At 40.2% G+C, this 26,556-nt stretch overlaps 1 protein-coding gene across 1 annotated transcript; it reads left to right on the forward strand.

Moving 5' to 3' along the window:
- The first annotated feature begins 864 nt into the window (after positions 1–864).
- Positions 865–26,401, forward strand: mpp2a (MAGUK p55 scaffold protein 2a). Its single transcript, XM_046865474.1, has 13 exons — positions 865–988; positions 8,375–8,418; positions 13,308–13,405; positions 13,485–13,637; positions 14,441–14,590; positions 14,777–15,004; positions 15,597–15,728; positions 18,805–18,907; positions 20,280–20,348; positions 22,317–22,478; positions 22,644–22,846; positions 22,950–23,078; positions 24,116–26,401. The coding sequence occupies exons 2-13, from the start codon at positions 8,388–8,390 to the stop codon at positions 24,290–24,292; spliced, it is 1,635 nt and encodes a 544-aa protein (XP_046721430.1). The 5' UTR covers positions 865–988; positions 8,375–8,387; the 3' UTR covers positions 24,293–26,401.
- The last annotated feature ends 155 nt before the right edge of the window (positions 26,402–26,556 follow it).

The raw sequence follows: 26,556 nt of genomic DNA on the forward strand, positions 1-26,556 counted from the left end.
ATTTTGTGGAGATTCGAGATCATTCAGCCACAAGGACCTCAGTAAAGGAGGCCTGAAGAATGAAAAATTCATCCCAAAGGTGTTCAATAGGGTTTACAGCGTTTATGCTCTGTAGGAGATTTTCCACTCCAACCCATGGAACGCAGATCTTCATGGAGCTGGCTTTGTGCACAGACATTGTCATGCTGGAACAGATTTGAGTTTATTAATTCAGGCGAAGGAAAAATGTCACGTTACCAAATACATCCAAAGACTCGAGGATTCAAGATTTTTATTTTGTCACCAAAAAAAAAAAACCAGAAAACAACTTTCAGTAAGATCCAAAACTTTTTAGAAAATTGTGCATAAAAAAGAAGAAGAAATATTTTGGATATTATTTATATATATAAATAATATCCAAAATATTTCTTTCTTCTTTTTTATGCATGTATGGAACTATTTGTTATTTATATAAATGGAACTATAAATATAAAAATAAGATAAAAAAATATATATCAGATAAATGTGCAAAAGGGAAGTAGAGATAATATGGACTGTTATATAACAATAACAAAACCAAAAACAGTAAACGTAACAGTTACACTAATTTCAAAGACAGTAAAAAATAAATAAATAAAAATAAAACTAAAGTAAAAATGTAAAAAATATATAACACATTATAACACTAATAAAAAACATTAATACATGTTTTTGAACCATATTTATATCAATAAATATAAATATATAAATAAAATCCTTATATGTAGATTATATCCTTCTACTACATGAATATTCAGAGAATTAAATGGGCGTGGCTGTTTCGTTAAAGCAGTATCAGTGGAATCAGGGCAGTCGATGGGCCCCACCCTGCACCAAGCCTGCTGTTGCCGCTTTAAGATTCCCCACGCTGATCAGAACAGTGCGAGATCTTCGCATCCAGCCAGACGAGGCGCGCACACACGCACACACGTGCACGCGCATCCAGGACAGACGCCGGAAACTGAAAGAGGTAAAGTGTGACCGTGTCTTTCTTCCCTTCTTTCGTTCATTCTGTTTTTTTTTCTTTTACATGCGGTGGAAGTGTGTGTGTGCGTGTGTGTGTGTGTAAGAGCGCAGTGATGCGGTTGCCATGGCAGCGTGCGTGCCCGCCGTCGTTCCCCGCGTTCGTGTTTATCGGTTTTGCGCGTGCCCGTGCGCGCCGCTCCGTCAAGCGTCTTTTGTTCTTCTTTTCTCTCTGTTGATAAACAGAAACGAGAAATAATGGGAGGAGAGACATAGAGGGGAAAAAGAGATATAGGGAGAAAAAAAACTATTTATTTCTCAGTAGATCTCATTTTTTCCCCTCACCCTCTCTCCTCCATTTATTTCTTACGGAGATGTAGAAAGATCGAGAGAGAGAGAGAGAGAGAGAGAGAGTATCTGAGCGCTTGCGGGAGAGAAAACAGAAATAAATGAGAAATAGAAGGACACTAGCGGTACATTTTGTCTCAATCTTGCGCCCATTCATGACTGAATTTGCATATTATTAGTGTTTCCGATTAATTATTCATGAGTGTGTTGGTTGCTACAAGTCACGTGGTTCTTTTTCAACCCGTTCTGTCTGTAAAATACGTAGTGTTTTCACCTATTTTCCATACGATAGACGTTGACAGACCGTCAACCGTGAGATAACCGAGCAGGTTATCGTCTTAATCTGTTTTAATGAGACAATTTGCATTTGCAGCTCATTTGGATATTATGTAAAGAGGAAAACAATCCGTCCAGGGCTGCGATGGGACAATAATCAATCAATCAATCAATCAAATTAATCATTACAAAGTGGTGAAAAATATCGTCTTACTGCCAACATGAGCACTGTTTTATTTATAAAGATAAACACAGCAAAAACACAGGGACGTCCTCTGTCCTCAGAGGTTCAGATTTACCTCTGAGTGGTACAAATTCCTTCCATTAAACACTGGAGACTCCTTCTATTAAACACCTGAGACTCCTTCTATTAAACACCTGAGACTCCTTCTATTAAACACCCAAAACTCCTTCTATTAACCACTGGAGACTCCTTCCATTAAACACTGGAGACTCCTTCCATTAAACACTGGAGACTCCTTCCATTAAACACTGGAGACTCCTTCCATTAAATATCACATATCAGGGCATAGTCTTGGTGTTACTGCTAAGCCGTTACTGTGGCACCTTGACGAGTGCATTAATAAATAATAAAGTTGTGGTGTGAAATGGTTTACCGTATCAGTTTTGGAAACAGCCTGATGCTCCATGAAGGTAGAACTGTTAGATCAGACCTCATTTGCATATCGGTTCTATGTGCATCCAATAAAATGGATGTTTGGGGGTCGGGGGTGTAGCAGATGGGGCCCCAAGGAGCAGATGGAGATCAGGAATGAGTGTGATTGCCACGGTGGGGTTTTCATTAGAAGTCTGTTTTTTTCTATTTGTTATACAATTTCTATAGTTGCAATAAATTACTTTAATTATTCATCCATCCATCCATTTATCTATTCATATATTTATCTGTTCATTTATAAATCATCCTATCCATTTGTTTCTCTATCCCTCTATAAACCGGTCAATCTATATGTCTATTCATCCATTTATCCTTTATTCCCTCTATTTTCTATGCATCCATTTATGTATTTTTCCATCCATTTGTTTCTCCAAGTCATCCAGTTATTTATTCATCCATACAATTATCCATCATTCCATTCATTTATTTATCCACCCATTATTGCATTCATCTATTTGTTTATCCATCCATCATTCCATTCATTCATTTCCCCATCCAATCATTTAACTATTCATCGCCATTCAGTTATATAGTTTCATCATTCATCTATTTATCTATCATTCTATCCATTCATTTCTTCACCCACCCATTTAGCTATCTATCATGTCATCCGGTTATCTATCCATCATTTCCAATATTTATTTATCCATCCATTATTTCATCTATCTAATTATTTATCCATCCATCCATCCATCCATCCATCCAATTAACTATTCCTTCACTTATTTATTTATTAATTTATTTATCTGTCTATCCATCATTCCGTCTATTATTGATGTATCAATCCATACATAGATTTATTCATCTATCCAGCCATCTATTGGCCACATTTGAATATTCAATTATCATCCATCCATCCAATGGGAAGCTGTTTATGTCGGGGGAAAAAAACATGCTTCTGAACTGATCAGGTTCACACTGATGACACACTGATTCATCTCCGAACTGAAGTGTTCTTCAGTTGTCTCTCTGTGAGAAACGCCAAAGCTTCCATGTTCAAACCTACATGTTTCTCTATTATACCAGGTGAGAGATGAATATTTTATTATTAGAAAGAGAACCATGAAGGTTTGAGAAGCCATGAAGGATAAAATATTTAAAGAACCTATTAAAGAACCTTCAAAGAACCTTTCAGACCAACAGTGTCTGTATATCGATTGTATATCTGTCTATTTATCTCTTCATCCATCCATCCGTACGTCAGTGAGTCAGCAAAGCACCCCCCTCCGCCCCCCCATCCACCTGCCAACCTATTTATAGAATTGCACAAGTTTTGGCACCTCCAAAATCATTTAGCCTCTGTTCTGCTGAGTTTATCTGCTGAAGCTCATCAGAAATGTCTTCAGTAGTTTCCCACTCAATATACTGAGTCTTATGACCTTTATTTACTGCCCCTAGACTCCATTTTTTTCTATAGAGGAACCCTCTGCGCTCTCCACCCCCTCACACACACCCCTCGGGGGCCGAGCTGGTCGACACGCTTAGCTGAAGGGAACTGGAGCGAATCCATTTGGCAGCGACGCTTTCAGCTGCTCACGTCAGAGCTTTTCTGGAAACATCTACAGATCGGTCTCTTTCAGTAAGCATGGCCGGCCGGTGGATCCTGAGTCTATCCCAGAAAAATACTGTGTGGGAGGTGGGAATACACCCTGCATGGGTTATTACACGTTTTTATTTAGATTTTTATATCTGTATAAATGACATGAGTTTAATACGAGGTCCTGGTTTGAAGGATCATGCAATTGTCAACTAGAATAACTCGAGCTGGGGCGATATGATATTTTGTGATGTGATAAAAATGACTGTTCAAAAAAACATCACTATACCAACGATATCTCAGTAAAGTGGATCGCAATATCAAAATCATGATACCAAGATTATATCGATGTATCGCCCAGCCCTACCACAAAACCATTAAAGTTGGAGAACCCGAAAACAATACACAATATGGACGAAGGTTTGTGAACACCTAATCATAAGATGTGCTTCTTCTTGAACATCTCATTCCACATTGAGTCTCCATTTGCTGTTGTAATAAACTCCATTCTTCTGGGAAGATGTTTCACTAGATTTTGTGAAGATCATTTAGCCACAAGTGTGTTAGTAAATTGATGGAGGTGAGTTAAGGAGGCCTGGGGTGAAGTCAGTGTGGAAAATGTATTCCAATAGGAGAGATCCAAATTATTCAATAGGGTTGGAGCTTTATAGCAGGAGATCTTCCAAACCAATGAAAAGCATATCTTCACGGAGAACAGGGGTATTGTCATGGTTATGATCTCCTGCATCTGAAGATGTCAAAACATTTGTTTGCTTCAAACTTTTTGGGGAAGAACCCCATATGGCTGGAAGAGGTAGGTTTTTGAGAGGCACCGGTTTCTCAAAAAGCTACATTCGATAATTTGGAAACAAATTTTGGTTTAGAAAGTGAACGCTTTTTAAAGTCATCCGCACTCTTAAGATCTTTCACCCTTTGGTAACCCTTTGAATATTCAAACTGAGATGACGTGTGGAGTGTTTGCCATCAACCAAGATCTGACTCACACCCATGAATATGTATGAGCACAGCATCGAATCCAGAGCTTGTCTCTGTGTGTGTGTCTGTGTCTGTGTGTGTGTGTGTGTGTGTGTGTGTGTGAGAGTCAGGCTTGTTCACCCTGCCGAGTCTCCCTACACACACGGATATAAATATCTGGTGTGTGTGTTTCATCATTTAGGTTCTTCTGGAAATGTGAGCATTACTACTGCAAAATCAGTGGCTTAGACTCAACTTCTATCCATTTGTAGCTACATTAAATGTCGGACAACATCCTGAAGCATCTCCGTTCTGAACTAAAAAGCTTACAATTTCAAATCCAGACATACAGTGGTGTAAAAACTTCAAAACTTTAGGATGCTGATTATTTTTCAATAAAGGCACAACCCCCTGGTGGTTTATACTGCCTCGAAGCCACAGAAGCACCTTAAGGAGTTTAGGAGATGATCTCAGCTCCACATGGCCATTAGTCAGGTGCAAGCAATTCACACCAACATCCCACAGATACGCAAGTGTGCATGTGTGTGTGTGTGAGACTCTAATTACATTAAAGAATCCTGAAAATGGTTTTATCCCACCGAGTCTGAGGGTTTTGAGAACAGAGGCCCTGAAGCCACAGTTTCATCCCACTCTAGTCAGGTTTATGAAGATGCAGGGGAATAGTTTTGCCCCCGATACGGATATAACAAGCTCCGAATCACACCAGAAAACACCATTACAGCCGTTTTTTGACTTCCTGACAGGATCTGGGGCTGTCAGCGTGCACCTGCTGTCCGTTATTATATTGTCCTGTGTGGCACAGAGATTTCCCATCAGCCCTGAAATCAGCAGGCATGTGAAGAGTGAAAACACAGAGTCGAGTCATGGTTTCTGAGACACTTAAATGTTCCTTCGGTTTCTATGCAACAAACTCGATAAAAAGGCAAAAACACACAGGAATTGGACTTGAAATGAGTTGAAGGAAGTTCTGTGGAAACTAAAACGGGACACTTTCATCTTTAACAGAAGAACTCGAACAGCAAAGAAGATGTTAGCAGACTTCCTCACCCCCACAGTCAAACATGGAGATGGAAGCTTAATGGTTTGGGGTTGTTTTGGAGGAATAAAAAGGAATCCTGAACCAACATGGCTCCCATCCCATACTACTCCATACAGCACCATGCAATTCCGTCTGGACTGCGGCTCATTGGAAAAAACAAGATGATGAGCCGAAGCGACGAATGCGTCCGAACTCCGAAAGCATTATTTAGAGTTGTCTGGAGTGATGTTTATCATGATACGTCCTGCTGAGTCACCGCACCTAAACCCTGGTGAACTGCACTGGGATGAACTGGATCACGGATGAAATCTCCAACTAGTGAAGAAGCACAGCAAAGTATTTCAGCTGAATGTACGAAAAAACAAAGTGTCTGGATGCCGAGAGTGCGCAAGCTGTACTTCATGCTAAGGGAGGATTTTTCAATGCGAAAGAAGTGGAACATCTGGAAATTTATAGATTAGTTTGGTCAAAGTGAATATCCAAGTAGTAAACATAATACATAAATGCATAATATATACAGTGAGGAAAATAAGTATTTGAACACCCTGCTATTTTGCAAGTTCTCCCACTTAGAAATCATGGAGGGGTCTGAAATTGTCATCGTAGGTGCATGTCCACTGTGAGAGACATAATCTAAAAAATAAAAAAAATCCAGAAATCACAATGTATGATTTTTTAACTATTTATTTGTATGATACAGCTGCAAATAAGTATTTGAACACCTGAGAAAGTCAATGTTAATATTTGGTACAGTAGCCTTTGTTTGCAATTACAGAGGTCAAACGTTTCCTGTAGTTTTTCACCAGGTTTGCACACACTGCAGGAGGGATTTTGGCCCACTCCTCCACACAGATCTTCTCTAGATCAGTCAGGTTTCTGGCCTGTCGCTGAGAAACACGGAGTTTGAGCTCCCTCCAAAGATTCTCTATTGGGTTTAGGTCTGGAGACTGGCTAGGCCACGCCAGAACCTTGATATGCTTCTTACAGAGCCACTCCTTGGTTATCCTGGCTGTGTGCTTGGTCATTGTCATGTTGGAAGACCCAGCCTCGACCCATCTTCAATGCTCTAACTGAGGGAAGGAGGTTGTTCCCAAAATCTCGCAATACATGGCCCCGGTCATCCTCTCCTTAATACAGTGCAGTCGCCCTGTCCCATGTGCAGAAAAACACCCCAAAGCATGATGCTACCACCCCATGCTTCACAGTAGGGATGGTGTTCTTGGGATGGTACTCATCATTCTTCTTCCTCCAAACATTTAGTGGAATTATGACCCAAAAGTTCTATTTTGGTCTCATCTGACCACATGACTTTCTCCCATGACTCCTCTGGATCATCCAAATGGTCATTGGCAAACTTAAGACGTGCCTGGACATGTGCTGGTTTAAGCAGGGGAACCTTCCGTGCCATGCATGATTTCAAACCATGGCGTCTTAGTGTATTACCAACAGTAACCTTGGAAGCGGTGGTCCCAGCTCTTTTCAGGTCATTGACCAGCTCCTCCCGTGTAGTTCTGGGCTGATTTCTCACCTTCCTTAGGATCATTGAGACCCCACGAGGTGAGATCTTGCATGGAGCCCCAGTCCGAGGAGATTGACAGTCATGTTTAGCTTCTTCCATTTTCTAATGATTGCTCCAACAGTGGACCTTTTTCACCAAGCTGCTTGGCAATTTCCCGTAGCCCTTTCCAGCCTTGTGGAGGTGTACAATTTTGTCTCTAGTGTCTTTGGACAGCTCTTTGGTCTTGGCCATGTTAGTAGTTGGATTCTTACTGATTGTATGGGGTGGACAGGTGTCTTTATGCAGCTAACGACCTCAAACAGGTGCATCTAATTTAGGATAATAAATGTAGTGGAGGTGGACATTTTAAAGGCAGACTAACAGGTCTTTGAGGGTCAGAATTCTAGCTGACAGACAGGTGTTCAAATACTTATTTGCAGCTGTATCATACAAATAAATAGTTTAAAAATCATATATTGTGATTTTTTTTAGATTATGTCTCTCACAGTGGACATGCACCTACGATGACAATTTCAGACCCCTCCATGATTTCTAAGTGGGAGAACTTGCAAAATAGCAGGGTGTTCAAATACTTATTTTCCTCACTGTATATATAGTTACATTAGTTTGTCCAATTGCATTTGAACCTGTGAAATTGGTGGGATTGAATACAAATATTTAAAATTCCAAAACATTAGGCCTATTGACTGCTTGCACAAGTGGGAAGTGGTAGCTCAGTGGTTAAGTTCTGGGTTTACCAACCAAACATGGCCAATTACATGACTGAGTTGCATTGGAAACAAAAGAATGTGCCTCTCAAAAACCATATAAACACTGTGGGCATGCTCTAAATGGATAATAAATTGACTTCATGTTTGTTTGGGAATCTTTGATTTATCAAAAGTCAAGTGAAAAATTGTATACTGACATTAATGTAGCTTGTGGGAGGAAAAAACTGTATGACTAAAACCTGCAAATACATTTCTCTCTCTTTCTCTCTCTCTCTTTCTTTCTTTCTCTCAGAGATCGATTCATCATGCCTGTGGCCGACACTCGTACCGAGCCTGGTAAGTCCTCATCGTGCCCTCGTTCATTCAGAAGTGTTTGTCATCAGTGCATAAGTGGCCACTTGCAGTTGAAAACAAATTAGCTGAAGCGATTCGATCAAAACACGAGCACAGGGAAAGTGCAGCTCAAATTGAAACGAGTGATAGAAGGTCTTCTTGGGTTTTTTTGTTCTGTTTAAGAAGACCTGTGTTCAGATCTACAATGCTGCAGCCACTCCTGTACCATCTGGGAGAAGTTGCTGAACGGGACTCGGAGAAACAAGCTGCAGAGAGCAAAGTCTTATGTTTGATGCTGGAACTTTGATCAGTTCAAAGTGTAAAGTATTTGAGTAAATGTACTTCGCTGCTGTATTGCAAGTCATTTTTTGGCTACTTTCTAGTTTTACTGAAAATCAAAGATTATAACCAGCTTTTCTCTCTACTCAACTACACTAATGATTCAGTAGATGCACTTTTCATTTCACTATATTTTAATAAACAATGAGCATTAAAACATTTTTTGCACCTCTGTTGAAGTTGCCATTAAACACATTAAACACTCCCCGACCCGACCCGACCCGACCTGACCAACTATTTCTTTTTAAACGTTTTGATTTCTGAAAAGTTTTTGCTGATTGTGACAGGTTTCTGGTGGGTATGTTTGTTTCTAATACGTGATTAAGTTCAACCATTAAAAGTGTTTTGCTCCTGATTTTCGTTTGTATTCAATGTCTGGTGCATCACATTGCAGTGTCCAACAGTAGTCATCAGCATTGATGGATTCCAGTTGCCCTGAAACCTTTCACCATGTTCGTCACTGACAGAACCGAGATTTGCATGGAAGAAGTCCAAGTGTGGGTGGAGGAAATGAATCTTGAGTGACATGTAGCACTTCATTGTTTTCTTATGCTTTGAGAAGTTTGTCTACTGGCTGAATGTAATGTGGGGCTCTGTAATTGCCAAAAGATTTGTCAACAATGTCTTTGAAGGCTTTTCAGGCAATCTCTTCTGGCCCAACTAACAGATCTTCAAACCACTCGTCACTCATAACATTTCTGATTTAAGGGCCACCAAAAAACCCCTCTTTGATCTTGTTATTCTTGGGAACATCTGTCTTAACTAAAACCTTCGCCTTCCTGTTTATTGCTTTCATGGAATTCTTCATGAGTCCTTTTTCATGTGAAGAGGAGGCACAAAAATCGTATTGTGACCTGGAACTAACTTTTTACAGAGTGGCCATCCCTGTGTCTCATTCACAAATAAAACAACTGTACTTTGTACCGCCTGGCTGCAGTCTCATTAACAGAGCAACGACTTTAATATCTCCACAGATATTCCAGTTGAACTTGCTGTTCTGGATGTGATCAGCAACGTTTCCATGTTCTCATAGGTTTCATTCATGTGTACTGTATAGCCAATAGGTATTAAGGGTGAACGTTGCCATTGGTAACAGAACAGCTTTGAGGCTTAACGTTGACGAATCAATAAAGAGACGCCACTCTTGCGGGTCACAGTCACGACCCAAAGCAGAGAACAATCATTTGATGTCAACACAAAAACAAAGATTGTCAACTTGTGCAAAGAATTTGGTTATATCATCTTATCGGCTTCGGAAAACAGACAGCAAACATCATTCCGAACCCAGCAATTCGGCTTTTGCTTTTGACAGACCCAAATCTCTGACCAGACGGTATAATTCTGACTGTGTTATGAGATGTGGATTGCCTGAGGAGCACGGTTCAAAACCCGGCTTAATGTCACTTGCAGTTCCCTGCATTACAGTGTCTTCATCTGGTTTGTATAAGACCCGTCCCTCTGGTGGTTTCGGGAATGGGAAGACTGTCGTCATGTGGCACGGGTCTCAATGCTGAAGGCAGATTACTGTATTCAATTGACTTCTTGTTTTTGTCAGAGAAACCAGACACATTAGTCAAACAGAAGTACCAGTCCGTCACATGGACTTTCTGTTCTTCCAAATCATCGGGGCAGAAAACGGCATTGTCTTTCGAGTGCCAATTGTGAGGCGCCCATTTCTTGTCTTGATCACCAATTTTGCAGCCGAAGTACAGATGATATGCTTTCTTCACAGAGCAGTCATTGAGCATCTCTGATGAACAAACGTGTACTCAACCACAAATAGAGCAGAATGCATCGTTTCGACATTGATGAGACGTATCGCCCGACACCAATCGTCCTGTAAAACCTATAACATTCAAAGTACTTGTTACAGTGCTACCGAGGCTATTCTATTTTCTGAAAAAATACATACACACTATGAGGTCTATGCAAGCCACTGTTATAAACCTGCTGAGACAGTGTCTTGCCCAGGCTGCATACTACCACAGAACAGCTTCCAACCTATACACAAATATCTTCTTCTTCTTCTTTCAGCTTCTCGCATTAGGGGTCGCCATACCCCTTTGTCCTTTACATCTGCCTCTGTCACACGAACTACCTGCATGTCTTCCTTCACCACATCCATAGACCTCCTCCTTGGTCTTCCTTTTTTCCTCCTTCCTGGTAGCTTCATCCTCAGCATTCTCCTACTGATATACCCTATGTCACTCCTCTGCACATGTCCAAACCATCTCAATCTCTCTCACCTTGTCTCCAAAACATACTACATGTGCTGTCTCTCTAATAAACTCATTTCTAATCCTGTCCATCGTCGTCACTCCCAATGAAAACCTCAACATCTTCAGCTCTGCTACCTTCAGCACCACTTTCTGTCTTTTACTCAATGCCACTTTCTCTAAACAATACAAAATCTCAGGTCTCACTACAGTCCTATAAACTTTCCCTTTCACTCTCACAGATACTCTTCTATCACAAATCACTCCTGCTATCACTCTTCTCCACCCACTCCACCCTGCCTGCACACTTTTCTTCACTTCTCTAACACACTCTCCATACTCTACTTTGCACTGTTAACCTCAGGTACCTGAACTCCTCCACCTTCTCCACCTCTTCTCCCTGCAATCGCACCCCTCCACTGCCCTCCCTCTCATTCACACACATGTACTCTGTCTTACTCCCACTGACTTTCATTCCCCTTCTCTCCAGCATGTACCTCCACCTATACACAAATATAAGAAAGAAAAACATGACATGTGATGGGCAAATTTGGATTTGATTTTTGTGATCAGCGGTCAAAAACTTATAAGAACACCCAACAGTGTCCAAGAAGCAAAAACTTTGTTGTGCAGTGTAATCAGTGTTATTCATGTATATACAGTGAGGAAAATAAGTATTTGAACACCCTGCTATTTTGCAAGTTCTCCCACTTAGAAATCATGGAGGGGTCTGAAATTGTCATCGTAGGTGCATGTCCACTGTGAGAGACATAATCAAAAAAAATCCAGAAATCACAATATATGATTTTTAAACTATTTATTTGTATGATACAGCTGCAAATAAGTATTTGAACACCTGTCTATCAGCTAGAATTCTGACCCTCAAAGACCTGTTAGTCTGCCTTTAAAATGTCCACCTCCACTACATTTATTATCCTAAATTAGATGCACCTGTTTGAGGTCGTTAGCTGCATAAAGACACCTGTCCACCCCATACAATCAGTAAGAATCCAACTACTAACATGGCCAAGACCAAAGAGCTGTCCAAAGACACTAGAGACAAAATTGTACAAAAGGCTGGAAAGGGCTACGGGGAAATTGCCAAGCAGCTTGGTGAAAAAAGGTCCACTGTTGGAGCAATCATTAGAAAAAGGAAGAAGCTAAACATGACTGTCAATCTCCCTCGGACTGGGGCTCCATGCAAGATCTCACCTCGTGGGGTCTCAATGATCCTAAGGAAGGTGAGAAATCAGCCCAGAACTACATGGGAGGAGCTGGTCAATGACCTGAAAAGAGCTGGGACCACCGTTTCCAAGGATACTTTTGGTAATACACTAAGATGTCATGGTTTGAAATCATGCATGGCACGGAAGGTTCCCCTGCTTAAACCAGCACATGTCCAGGCACATCTTAAGTTTGCCAATGACCATTTGGATGATCCAGAGGAGTCATGGGAGAAAGTCATGTGGTCAGATGAGACCAAAATATAACTTTTGGGTCATAATTCCACTAAACGTGTTTGGAGGAAGAAGAATGATGAGTACCATCCCAAGAACACCATCCCTACTGTGAAGCATGGGGGTGGTAGCATCATGCTTTGGGGGTGTTTTTCTGCACATGGGACAGCACTGGCACTGCACATGGTGACTGCACTGTATTAAGGAGAGGATGACCGGGGCCATGTATTGCGAGATTTTGGGAACAACCTCCTTCCCTCAGTTAGAGCATTGAAGATGTGTCGAGGCTGGGTCTTCCAACATGACAATGACCCGAAGCACACAGCCAGGATAACCAAGGAGTAGCTCTGTAAGAAGCAAATCAAGGTTCTGGCGTGGCCTAGCCAGTCTCCAGACCTAAACCCAATAGAGAATATTTGGAGGGAGCTCAAACTCCGTGTTTCTCAGCGACAGGCCAGAAACCTGACTGATCTAGAGAAGATCTGTGTGGAGGAGTGGGCCAAAATCCCTCCTGCAGTGTGTGCAAACCTGGTGAAAAACTACAGGAAACGTTTGACCTCTGTAATTGCAAACAAAGGCTACTGTACCAAATATTAACATTGACTTTCTCAGGTGTTCAAATACTTATTTGCAGCTGTATCATACAAATAAATAGTTAAAAAATCATACATTGTGATTTCTGGATTTATTTTTTTAGATTATGTCTCTCACAGTGGACATGCAACTACGATGACAATTTCAGACCCCTCCATGATTTCTAAGTGGGAGAACTTAATAGCAAAATAGCAGGGTGTTCAAATACTTATTTTCCTCACTGTATGTATATATACACTATATACAGAATATATAAGGAATACACATACTCCTTTTCTCTTGGTAGCTCTATCGCAGATAGATGCTCTGAGTGACAGCACCAGCTCCGCCACTGCCAACGACCTCGACCTCATCTTCCTCAAAGGCATAATGGAAAGTCCAGTGGTGAGTTGTTTTTTTTAAACAAAAGCAAACACACTCGTGTCAGAATCATGTAAAACGCTTGTCTTGCTGTGTTCTGCAGAACGCAGAGAGTCCGGAGGAACCTCGACTGGAGGCAGTGGGGGACAAAAACATGGAGCTGCTGCAGGACATCCTGAGGGACCTGAGTCCGATCACTCATCGCAGTAACACGGCTGCGGAGCTCTCCAACATCCTGAACCAACCCCATTTCCAGGTATACATTTAAGTTTGGAAACACTGAGAGACACGTGTACGTTTCTTTTGTGTCTATGCAACAAACTTGGTCACGTAACTGTATGAAGATTTACTTTGACCAAACAAATACATAAATATCCAGAATTTATTTATAGTGAAAAATCCTCACTTAGCATGAAGAACAGCTTCACACACTCTCAGCATCCGGACAGTTTGTTTCTCCAAACATTCAGCTGAAAATCGCCAAAGATGTTCTTCACTAGTTTGAGATTTCTTTCTTGTGATCCAGTTAATCCCAGAGCAGTTCAGTAGGATTTAGTTGCGGTAACTGGACAGGACATTCCATTATAAATAGCACTCCAGACGACTGTTTGATCTCTAAATAACTCAGACGTACATGTCCGATTATTGTCTTGTTGTACAGTGAAGTCAGTTCCAAAGAGCCGCCTTCAGTCCAGATGTAACTGCATGGTGTTGAAGTATGGAATGAGAGCCATGTTGGTTCATTTGGAATAAGTCTCCAACCTTCCCTGCTCCAAAACAACCCCAAACCATAAAGTTTCCACTTCCAAGTGTGGCTGTGGGGGTGAGGGAATGTGATCACATCTTCTCTTCTGTTTCCTATCTTACACAAGTTCTTCTGTTAGAGACAAAAAAACTTTTACTGAGTTTGTTGCATAAAAAAACATAAAAGACCACACTTTTGATACCCTCTGTACACAATGCATATTACAAATGTTATAACACCACATGATTTTTTTTGTTCTTGCCTCGATTAAGGCATTTAAACTGACAGTCAAAAGATGCATGATTGTTTTGCAGTCTCTCCTGGAGACTCATGATTCGGTGGCCTCTAAGACATGTGAAACTCCCCCGCCAAGCCCACAGGCCTCTGTGGAACCGAACTTGCCCCCAGTCCCAGCTGACGCCGTGCGCATGGTGGGCATCCGCAAAGTGGCTGGAGAACATCTGGTATGTTCTCCACAACGTAATGATTTCATACACAGTAGTTCTGGTTCACACTGGTGCTGAGTTACATACACAAATTTCCTGGCAATGAGAACATTCTTGCTTTCAAACAGAAACTTCACGATATCCATAAGTAACAGACAGAACAGAAGTGTTTCATATCATTGCTTTGAACCCCTTCCCGTTCAGGGCGTGACATTTCGGATTGAGAACGGCGAGCTGGTGATCGCTCGGATCCTGCACGGCAGCATGATCGATCAGCAGGGTCTCCTCCACGTAGGGGACATCATAAAGGAAGTGAACGGGAGGGATGTCGGGGACGACCCACGCGTCCTCCAGGAGATGCTGCAGGAGGCCAGTGGCAGCATCGTGCTCAAAGTTCTCCCCAGCTACCAGGAACCACAGCCTCCCAGACAGGTAGCAACATGGAGGGTGCACTTCTGATCTTATGCTCTTATCCTAATAGGTTATCATCAGTAGTATCTAAGTAGGAGGATCCAGTGTCAGTATGTCGAGCCTTAACTTGACATTTTGTAAAACACGAAAGTCTTTAGGATTTTAACACCACGTTTTTTTTTCAATAAGTTTGCTTACTATTTTAAATACTTAGTGTCTGCTTAGAGATGGGAAAATTAATGGAGTTAAAATGATGTTGCAGAACCATTAACGATCAGTAGGTGGCAGAGTAAAAAGTATAAGAGCTCATTACACTTACGGTTTTATTTACAACATTTGGCAGATGCCGTTATTTAGAACGACATAAGATTTTCTCTGTTAAGGGGTAAAGGGCCTTGGTCAAGGGCCCAGCAGCAGCAAAGGCATCTTAATGGTGGTAGGATTTGAACTCATGACCTTCTGATCAGAAGTCCAACATCTTAATCACTGAGCGCTCATTAGCACTAATGGCCAAATAAATAGTCAGAGTATTAGATATAAGATAAATATGTTTGTACATATCAGATTTGTATGTTTGTTTGTTTTTTACATCCCATTTCACATTTTCTCGCAGGTCTTTGTGAAGTGCCATTTTGATTACGACCCGGCTGACGACAACCTGATTCCCTGTAAGGAAGCCGGCCTGAAGTTCAGCAGCGGAGACGTCCTGCAGATCGTCAATCAGGAGGATGTAAACTGGTGGCAGGTACAGATAGCAGAAGGAGAAAGACTGGATATATACTTGCAAAGTCACATACACACTGTTAGGAGTCCCAGATCGTCTTCCATGGCTACCTTAACATCTGGAGAAGTTTGTATGCAGGATTTTAATGTGATGAAACAAAATAGCGTAGAATTTAAACATTTGCATCCACTGAGACAAAAAAACGAGGTGAAGTGGTAAGAAATTGAGAAACCCAGAAATCGGATTACATGAATAGAACATACTCATTCATTCTAAGGTTACTTGAGTTTATCCATATATGGTGATGTGAGCAAAAGTATTTGGATAACGGACTTTTTTAGCCAAATGTGATTCTTCCATGAGTTGTTACCACAATGTCAGAGCCGAACAATTGAATAGGACGTCCTTGGACCATGCCATGACCCAACGTCTCCCCTTTTGAGACATTTCGTTTCGTCTTCCCTATTAGTTTCAGCTTTGAAAAGCTCCTCTCTGATTCAGCTGCCGTCATTGGATGAGTAGAAACATATTCTCAGAGCAGTCCCTAAATTCAGGTATAAATATCACCCTAAATGCACAATGAAATTCACATATCACAATTTATCAACGTCTCAGAAACAAGAACCAAACAACTCCTTGGCTAATTGTAGCCATAAGATGCATACAACATCTATATCCTTATAATATATGTCTTTTAAATTAGTCTTTTAAGCTGCACCAGAGATTCTCCCTTACTGACCTCAGTTCAGGACCTCGTCAGTACATCACCTCAGTTAAAGCGAACCAAATCAATAAGTGCTGTTTAACAACAATCCAACTGGACAAAAAAATTATAATGTTATGAGGCAAAAAAAAATTTTGCTCTTTGTGTAAAATCATAACAGGAAACAGTAGATTTATAAACCTATTTCATTAAATGAATTACCCATTCATTGTTTAATTTGGATTCAGGTCATCCTACTGACAGGGTCCCCTAGTGGTCTAGTGGTTAGAATGCGACGCTCTCACCGCTGCGGCCCTTGGTTCGATCCCCGGTCAGGGAATCAACCCCAGCCACTCTTAGTTAGGAAGGACATCCAGCATAAAAACATGCTAAATCAAACATGCAGAGGATCCGCTGTGGCGCCCCCTAATGGGAGAAGCCAAAAGTTAGTTCATCCTACTGACATGATGTCATTCATCCCCCTGTCTTTCCTGTCTGAGTGTATAAGTGAGGGAACTTCTCCAGGCTGTGGGTTCAAACTCCGATTCCCGACCAGGTTCATTTATCGTGACAGGATATAATAATTGACGTGAAGATGCAAATGAGCATAAAAAAAAAAACGGATCTATTTTTTTTTTTTCCGTAATCTGCCCATGTCGTTTAATTCTGCCACTGCCAAGCGCCAATCAAAACAAGTTTAAAACAGAGCATGCGTTTGACCCTGATTGGTGGCTTGCTGGGTGTTTGACCAGTTAGGTTTTTATTCACTTATAAATTAAAAAGGAACGACTGATTTCACAAAATGTAGTCGAGTAAAAAGGAAGATATTTGACTTTGGAATGCAGTGACATTAAAGTAAAAGGCTCCCCAAATGTAAACACTTAAGTAAAGTACAGATACACGAAAAAACTACTTAAGTACAGTAACGAATTTCGGTCCCGCTGTGGATTTTGGCGGATTTTAAGATACATCGCAAATTGCTTTTAGTCCGAACCACAAATTATCGGAGGGTAATCAGTGTTACTCACTTCCCTGGTGGTCTAGTGGTTAGGATGCGGCGCTCTCACCGCTGCGGCCCGGGTTCGATCCCCGGTCAGGGAACCAACCCCAGCCACTCTTAGTGCCGGTCCCAAGCCCGGATAAATGGGGAGGGTTGGGTTAAGAAGGGCATCCAGCGTAAAACATGTGCCAAATCAAACATGCGGAGGATCCGCTGTGGCGCCCCCTAATGGGAGAAGCCGAAAGAAAGTTTAATTAGTGTTACTCGCTTCACCGGTTATAATGTCATATTGTTGTGCCTGTTCAGGGTACAACTTAATATGTATATTTTATTTTAAATGTATTATATTTTATTTTATCTGTAACGTGAGCAACTGCAACCCAACAATTTCTTTATGGGATCAATAAAGTATACTGATTCTGAAAAAAGGAGCACATACCAAACTTATAGGTGACTGAGGCCAATTATTATCAATAGTACCAAAGTTAAAATACCAAGTAAAAGAAAAAAAACAAGTTCAGGATCCAAAGACTTTATTCAGCAGAATTCAGAGTAAAAGTTCCATGAAAGAAGTCTTTTTTATATATATTCCATTGTCATTTTTATTTGTAAAGAACTTCTTACAGTCTCAAAGCAGCTTTAAATAGATAAAGCAGTTATAAAGGTTGTATAAAAGAATGTTAAGTTTGTTCTTTATAATTGTTTAGCCCTGGTGAGAAAGCCAGCGGTGACGGTAGCAAGTGAAAAACTCCCTGAGATGGATGTTTGAATATCACACAAACATTCTCTTTATCTGCTGACATTATTTTGGAATGCCCAGATTCTTCACAATAATGCTAACACAGCCCATTCATCATTATATTTAGAAAAAACTAGCGTGTAATTCACGCTCCATGACCCTCGATTCGGCCACCACTTCTAATCTCGGCTATCTGTTCTTTTCAAGGTCAAGAGGATTTTATTGTCATTTCTACTATACACAGTGGTACACAGTAGACAGACAACGTTCTTACAGAACCCTGGTTCTACACTAAACAACAACATAGAGCTACAACCCAACACAAAGCTAGATAAAGTGCATAGAGTGCAAACAGTACAGACCGACAACACAAGACAAAACACATTTTTTAACACCCTTGAAGTACACCCTTGAAGTACAAGATATGAGATGTATCATTAATGCTTCAAGTGTTTACATTCTGATCACACATTAAATCATCTTTTTGAATATTGAGACTTGACTTGGTTGTGTACCAAAAAATAGATATCTTTTATGCATAGTTCCTGCATTTGATGCAAACTTTTGTCCATATAGGGAATGTCAGTCCCGTCACACATGTCAGTCCCGTCACACACCATCCAACTAACATATTTCACGAACTGTTTGTGCGTAGGCTCGAAGGGTTCAGGGAGGAAGCGCCGGACTCATCCCGAGCCAGCTGCTAGAGGAGAAGAGGAAAGCTTTTGTAAAGCGAGATGTGGAGCTCCCACCAGCAGGTAGCGCTGTTCCTTCATTATGATCTCCTAACAACAGAGGTGCTAGAGTGCGCATGAAGATCGTTTAGACAGTAGGAACGATACATACGTCTCCATAACTGAAGCAGATGCGATTCCCATCTCGATTCATAGCCAATGATACGCTACAAGATACGTATAAATCAGCTAAAAAACAATGCTCTGAAATTCAACATGTTATAGTTACTTTCACGTGGCCCCTTTCACAAACTGGCCTTTGTAGTGGCAAAAAAAAATAAAGATTAACTAAAAGCAGACGTTCATTTCCTGTTGTGTCTCCAGTAAGACGCAGCTCTACCTCTGCCAGGTTAATCTGTATTCTATGTGACTCTCAGGACACGCCTCCGTCTCCGTAGTGTTAACACGTCACATTCACGTAGCAGCAGCAGTTTAGCGACTAGAAATCAATCGGCATAGCAAATATTATTGGTCACCTTTTGTATAATAAAAGTGTTGTGCATCTACTAAAAATTATATATAAATAAATTGTTTTTTAACGATGCAACTAAGTGATACAAATGCCAACATGTATCCTATCCACACTTTTTTAAATCGTTTAACTTTTATGCTGATGTACCGACGTGAATTGCTGAATCTTAACGTTCCTACTAGACAGGTTACACCATACGGGCAAAGGTTTTGGACATAAGATTGGGATGTCCGTATTCGAACATTCCATTCCACATTTAGTTTTGATTTGCTGTTATTTTTCGAGTTTGTATGTGTCCACAAGGCCACAAGGGTGTTAGTAAAGTCATGTACTGATGTAGAAGCAGTTAGGAGGCCTGGGAGTTCACATTTATCCTAATAGGGTTGAGGGTCGGATCCCTATAGCAGAAGATCCGTCATTTTCCAACCCATGGAAAGCAGATCTTAATGGAGCAGGCTTTGTGAACAGGGGCATCATCATGCTGGAACAGGTTTGTGTCTCCTAGTTCAAGTGAAGGGAAAATTTCTTGCTGGCACATCCATAGATGCAGATTTAGGTTGAAAAGTCTGATGTCCCGAAACCTGACCGTATTTGTGATCATCAGTGTTACAGTTAACAGCAAGTACAAATTTAGATTTGATCTTATGACTAAACCCACTGCATATTATGATGAGAATCGCAGATAAATGGTAAACATCAGACCTTTCAGAGCAATAAAAATCATGTTGTATAAACCGGGATCATAAAACAAGGCTCTACGTGTTTTAGGTTTTTTTTTTAAGTCACCCAGAGGAATAATCAGGCAGAGTTTATTAATGTCCCGTGCTCTCCCTCGAATAACTTCAGATCTCGGGTTGATATACAGGTGCAGGAGGTGTATCCGAGCTTTACTGTGCACGCTAATGGAACTCTGGTGTGTTTCAGGAACGCTGTGTAGCGGGATTGGAGGCAAGAAGAAGAAGAAAATGATGTATCTGACCACCAAAAATGCAGGTTTGTGCTACAGAACTTTTCACAAGAAGCAAATTGGAATTGTATATAAACATGAACGATGTACAAGCACAAGTCCCACCCCTTTTACAATACTTTTTTTATTTATTGTAAAAAAAAATGTAATTGGTAACACTCATTATTTATTAAAATATAGTGAAGTTAAAAGTACATTAACGAAGCACATTTACTCAGATACTTTACATCACTGCTTTAAAGTGACCTGCAGGTGCATCAGCATTAAAGCACAGTGTCTGGAGAGAATTCGAATTTCTACAGTGGGTAGAAAAAGTCTGCAATACTTTATAAAATTGCAGGTTTATAAAATATAAAGACAGAAAGAACAACAAGATGAACGTCCGATTCGTTTAATCTTTAATGCGATATTCCAACAAACAGAAATCAAGAGAGGGGAAAAAAATTCACTTATTGGGAATGTTTTAAATAAAGAAAATAAATAGATACCACACTCTGATTGCACCCCCTCCAAACTAATACTCTGTGGAAGCAGTTTTTCACTTGATTACAGCATCAAGTCTTTGTGAATTAGAATCACATTCACACATCTACACTTTGGAATTTGATTCCACTCTTCTTTTCCAAAAACGTTCAAGTTCCTTCAAACTGCAAGGGGATCTCCTGAAAAACTCCTGTGGTTCCTTCAGTGTTGCTGTTAGCCTCTTGGTAGCTTCCCTGAACCTCTCTCTTTGTGGCCCACGGCTCTTAGGAGAACGCAACAGCAAACATTTAAGCAAATCCTACAGCAACAACTGACTTTTATCTGGTTTGAATCAAAATCACTGTAACTGATGGCAGGTGAATGTCTTTTACCTGCAGACCTCATTGTGAGTGGAAATGGTACACTGGTTTAATATTTCTTTTAATCTCTGGATTTCTGCTTGTTAGAAGATTTTAGATTAAAAAGTCTGACAATGACTTAAAATATTTCATCGAGCACATTTTTATCTCTTCTAAATGCACCTTACTTTTTTTTTTATCTACTAATCAATGGATAAATATTGATGCTTTATGCAAATGTATGTATATTATTAGTGAAACCAAACTCAACATAGAGCATGAAGACAAAATATACTTGTAAAAGTTTTAAACTAATGATGGTGTTTTAAATGACGTAAATCATCAGGACACCAAATGGAACTAACGCTATGTTTCCACACGGACGCTTTTAATCGCCGGATGTGCGCATCATGGCGGATTTTGGTGCCGATTTGAGACTTGGCGCATCAGTAAAACAAATTTTGAGTAATTAAAAATAATGTTTTGGTGTATCTGAGTAAAGAAAAGACGTTGTGAAATAAATGTTAAAGGTTTTAATTTTTTTTTAATTATTATTAATTTTTGTAATAAAAATGGTCAAACTGAATGTAATAAAATAGTTTAAATTTAAAATATCCTATTTGAGTAATACAGATGTGTATGTGTGTGTGTTTTTTACATTTAATAGTAATTAATTTTCTAAACATTTTCTCTATTTAACAGTTTTACTAATTTCAGCATACCCTAACAAATTTCTACATGTAAGAAACACAAGATACTTCCATATTTATTCATTAAATTAATTTATTCATAGATGAATTCATTCCTTTCATCTTTTATTCATTCATTGACTCCTTTGATATGTGGAATTCCTTAGATTTTCTTCTTTTAGGAAGCTGTACGTAAAACGCGAAAGAATTCATATCGCTCGACTGTTGAACAAACGTTGGCAGTGATAGGAAGCGGCGGCGCAGGACAAAATCTGCAAACTTGCGGTCCACCACTTAATATGCCCATGAGGGAACTCAGATTTTAACTATGTTCAATCACATATAACAAGGATTGCATTCGGTACACGTGTGCACTGAACAGGAAGTCCTGTACTGAAACAGTTTGGTACAAATAGCATTACACCATTACACCCCTAGTGTCTAGATTTTGTATTCACTGTCCATCCTCTCTGGTCTCACTCAGATTTCGACATGCACGAGCTTATGATCTATGAGGAAGTTGCCCGGGTTCCTCCGTTCAAAAGGAAAACTTTGGTTCTGATCGGAGCTCAGGGAGTCGGACGGCGCAGTCTGAAGAATAAGCTTCTGGTTTCTGATCCCCAGCTGTTTGGAACTACAATTCCATGTGAGTAAAAGCTACACTGATATTAGCATCAGATATTAGCCCAAAAGAAAGACTAAACCAATGCTATATTTTACTCCATTCATTTTTAAATGAGAGATTTATTTAAAAGATCTATTTATTAAATGTATTTCTATGTAACCAATGAGTGCATACTGTATTTCTCAGACACTTCCAGGAAGCCTAAAGCAGGCGAACGAGAGAGCAGGATGTACGCTTTTACGAGCCGAAGCAAAATGGATGCGGACATTAAAGCAGGCCGTTACCTGGAGCAGGGCGAATACGATGGAAACTTGTACGGCACCAAGATCGATTCCATCCACGAGGTAGCCGAGGCAGGACGCCTCTGTATCCTGGACGTCCACCCACAGGTAAAAACACAAATATCTACAAGCCTGTCATTGATTTTTGGACTAATAATGGATGATGCAATGGTGAATGAGTGAGCTTGATAGTGTACTTTTTCCTTTTTAGGCTCTGAAGATCCTGAGGACATCAGAGTTCCTGCCTTATGTCGTTTTCATCGATGCTCCGGAATTTGAAGTGCTCAGATCCATGAACAGAGCGGGAATCGAGTTAGGAGTGGTCAGCAAAGAGCTAACGGTGCAAGCTTAAGTCGTTTTGTTTATGATGTCTAGAACACAAAATCCAACTCCATCATACTCAATCCTCTGAACCACACATTCAAGATCCCAAACACTAACCTCCAACCCCTTAGTGTCACTCCAACTCCAGCCCAAACCTCTCCAAACTCCAACCTTTAACTGTCAAACTTCAGCCCCTAACCCCAAACACTTTCAAACTCCAACACATAAGTCCTTCAGAGTACAAACCCTAACTTTCAAAATGTAACCCCCAACCACTTCAAACTCCAACCCGTAACCCCACCATTCAACCCCTACATGCCAACTCCTAACAACCACAGTTCAAACCCTAACCCAAAACTTCAAACCTATTCAAACTCAACCCTAACCCTTCAACTCTTAACCCAACAAACCCTAACCTCAAAACTTCAATCCTTAACCCTACAACCTTTAACACATAACCTCACAACCCCTACCCCCAAATCTTCAGCCGTTAACCCCACAACCCTTAAACCCACAACCCTAACTCCATAACTTTAACCCATTACCTCACTACCCTAACTCTAAAACTTCAACTATTAACCCCACAACCCTTAACCCAACAAATTCAACCCTAACCCCACAACTTCAACCATTAACCCTACAACCCTCAACCCCACAACTTCAACCCTTAACCCCACAACCTCAACCCCACAACTTAAACCCTTAACCCCATGACCCTCAACCCCACAAGCATCAACCCAACAAACTCACCCTATATCCCCTCAACCCTTAAACCCAAAACTTTAACCCTTAACCCCACAACCCCTAACCACGAAACTTCAACCCCAAAAGGGACAGGAACCTGTACACTAAATGATCTTTATCTCAACCTAAACTTTAAATGTATCGCAAGATAATGGTGATGACCAAACTCCAGCGCAGTACTAATCCTAATCCCAGTCAAACCGCTGCATCAAGCAAATGACATGTCGCACAACAGACATCAAAACAACAGAAAATGTACCATTGCGTGTGCTAAACCCCAGGTTTTCTTTTCTGTCTTCCTACTGGCAGGATGGTGAGCTGAACAGGATACTGGACGAGAGCTGGAGGCTTAAGAGGGCATATGGACACTACTTTGACCTGACCATTGTGAACGACAGCCTGGACGAGGCCTGCAGCACTCTTAAGGATGCTTTAAAGAAGCTGAGTGGAGTTCCCCAGTGGGTTCCGGTTAGCTGGGTGTTTTAGGGGGAAAAAAACCCTCATTCATGAACCCTCATTTTATTTAGTGACTTACATCAAACTTATTTATTTTTTATTTATTTTAATGATGGTATACCTAAGTGATAGCTTGTTTTGTAGTTTTTAGCTGCCCTTCTCGTACATATGTGGCTTTCCGAGCATAAGGCTGTGTCTCAAATCGCGTGTTTAATAACAAACACATGAGCCTGACGAACACGTACAATAATATAACTGGGGTTAACAGCAGATATACTGTCGGTTTAACCAGTAGAACCAGTCAGTATTCTAGTTTACTATAGAGTCAGAAAGGGTGTGTGATTTGAGACACGGCTCATTACTGACTGATAAAAGACACACGGACGAGAACAGTGTCTGAAATTCTTGCACTAATACATCAGGGAAAAAGAAATAACACAAAAACAAGAACATGGTCCACTACCAAGTACCGCTTTATTGTTTTTACTCCTTTCTAATTTCTAATAAAGGCGACACAAACTCCCTGTGGGGTGGAAGTGGAAATGAAAGGCGATGTGGATAAATGTTCATAAAACAATTTTAAAGCCAAAAACATTTAAAACCCACGATATACAGAACAATCATACAAAGATATAGATGAAAATGTATACAAACATTTTGGATTAATAAACCTTAAAAATAACTGATAAATTAGAGCAGAAAGGCCACAATGCGGACAGGATTTGCCTTTCAAGTGTCAGCAAATCAGATTAAATGCAAATTGGTGCAAAGCCAATCATATTACTCTCTAAATTGCATTTTGTTTAAAATACTACCTCTCAGGAGCTTATAAAGAGCATAAACCATTTGTATGACACCTCCTCAGGCTACGTCTAGACTAATCCAGATAAATTTGAAAACGGCGTTTTCATCAAAAAACGGTCCGCGTCCACAATGTCATTCTCAAAAGTTGCTCATCTGCACTAAACGTCTGAAAATGCTCAAGTCCCCATACTGCGCATGAGAAAATATACTACGCTTCAAACTGCCCGACGTTTATTTACTTTCCGGCTCTCTGAAATGTTGTGACAAAGTCTAAAAATGCATCATCGTTTTCCAAAGCCTTAAATTTCCCACTGCAACGGAAAACACCGTTTTCCAATTTATCCACGTTTTCAAAAAGCTACTTTTTCGTGGACTGAAAATGGCGTCACAGAAGGGCAAAATGGAGAAAAAACAAAAAAGCTTGAGACCTCCAGCTCCTCAGATTTGCCCGGGAAATCATGAAAAGCAGAACGATGTAGTTAAAGGCACCATAAGCGACTTCTGGATCATGTGATCGAATCTGGCGCTTCTTATTGGACGTCTGCTAAATCAGAACTCGTGCACACGAGCAATTAGCCTACACTTTTTTTGCGTGTGAAAATGAAGTAAAATATCAAAGGGAATATAAATTATATTTTACACATAACGTAGACTTCCAAAAGCCAAGTAATCAACTAGTCGGGCAGTGATGTCACCACCGGCCACGCTGCTTCCGCCTGTATTTTTTATTTATTTTTATATATGTATAAAAAAAATATTTGCATAATATCCAGGACCAAATATAATTTTTTTTTTTTACAATTAAACCAGTTCTTGATAGTGGACTTACACTCGTTTATAGACACTACTGTAGTTTCCCCTACAGAAAAATCGCACTGTTTATCAGCAAAATGTATCTCTCCAAACGTGACCACAAGTGAACACGTGAACAAGTGGGTGTTTTGCATCATTCACATTATTCATATGCAAAATAAATAATCATGGGGAAAAACACATTGTATAAAAATATTATAGAAACACACTCTCTCTCTCTCTCTCACACACACACATGCGATAATCCTGATACAGTAATGTGTTGTGATTTTTCTGTAAGGGTCCGTATTTAGATGAAACCACATCAGATCCTCACATCACAGCTTTTAAAATAAAATGAAAATATAATATAAGTGTGTAATATTGATTTAGGCAATGGTTCAAAGTCTCGTGTTTTTTTACCGAATTCTATTTTATTACATTCCGTGCGCGCTCTTGTAAATCTTTTCTCGTCATACACGTTGTGGTAGTGCAGGATTTATTATTTTTACCCACACCATTAAAGCTTGTATTGAAATCCTACATTATATGTTTCTTGCACGATCGTATGTAGAATAAGTTTTTACACTGATACAGAAATACAGTAATACTCTGATACAATAATACATTATACAGTAATACACTAATACAGTAATACATTATACAGTAATACACTGATACAATAATACAAGAATACA

This window comes from Silurus meridionalis, chromosome 14, assembly GCF_014805685.1.
Source record: "Silurus meridionalis isolate SWU-2019-XX chromosome 14, ASM1480568v1, whole genome shotgun sequence".
NCBI lineage: Eukaryota > Metazoa > Chordata > Actinopteri > Siluriformes > Siluridae > Silurus > Silurus meridionalis.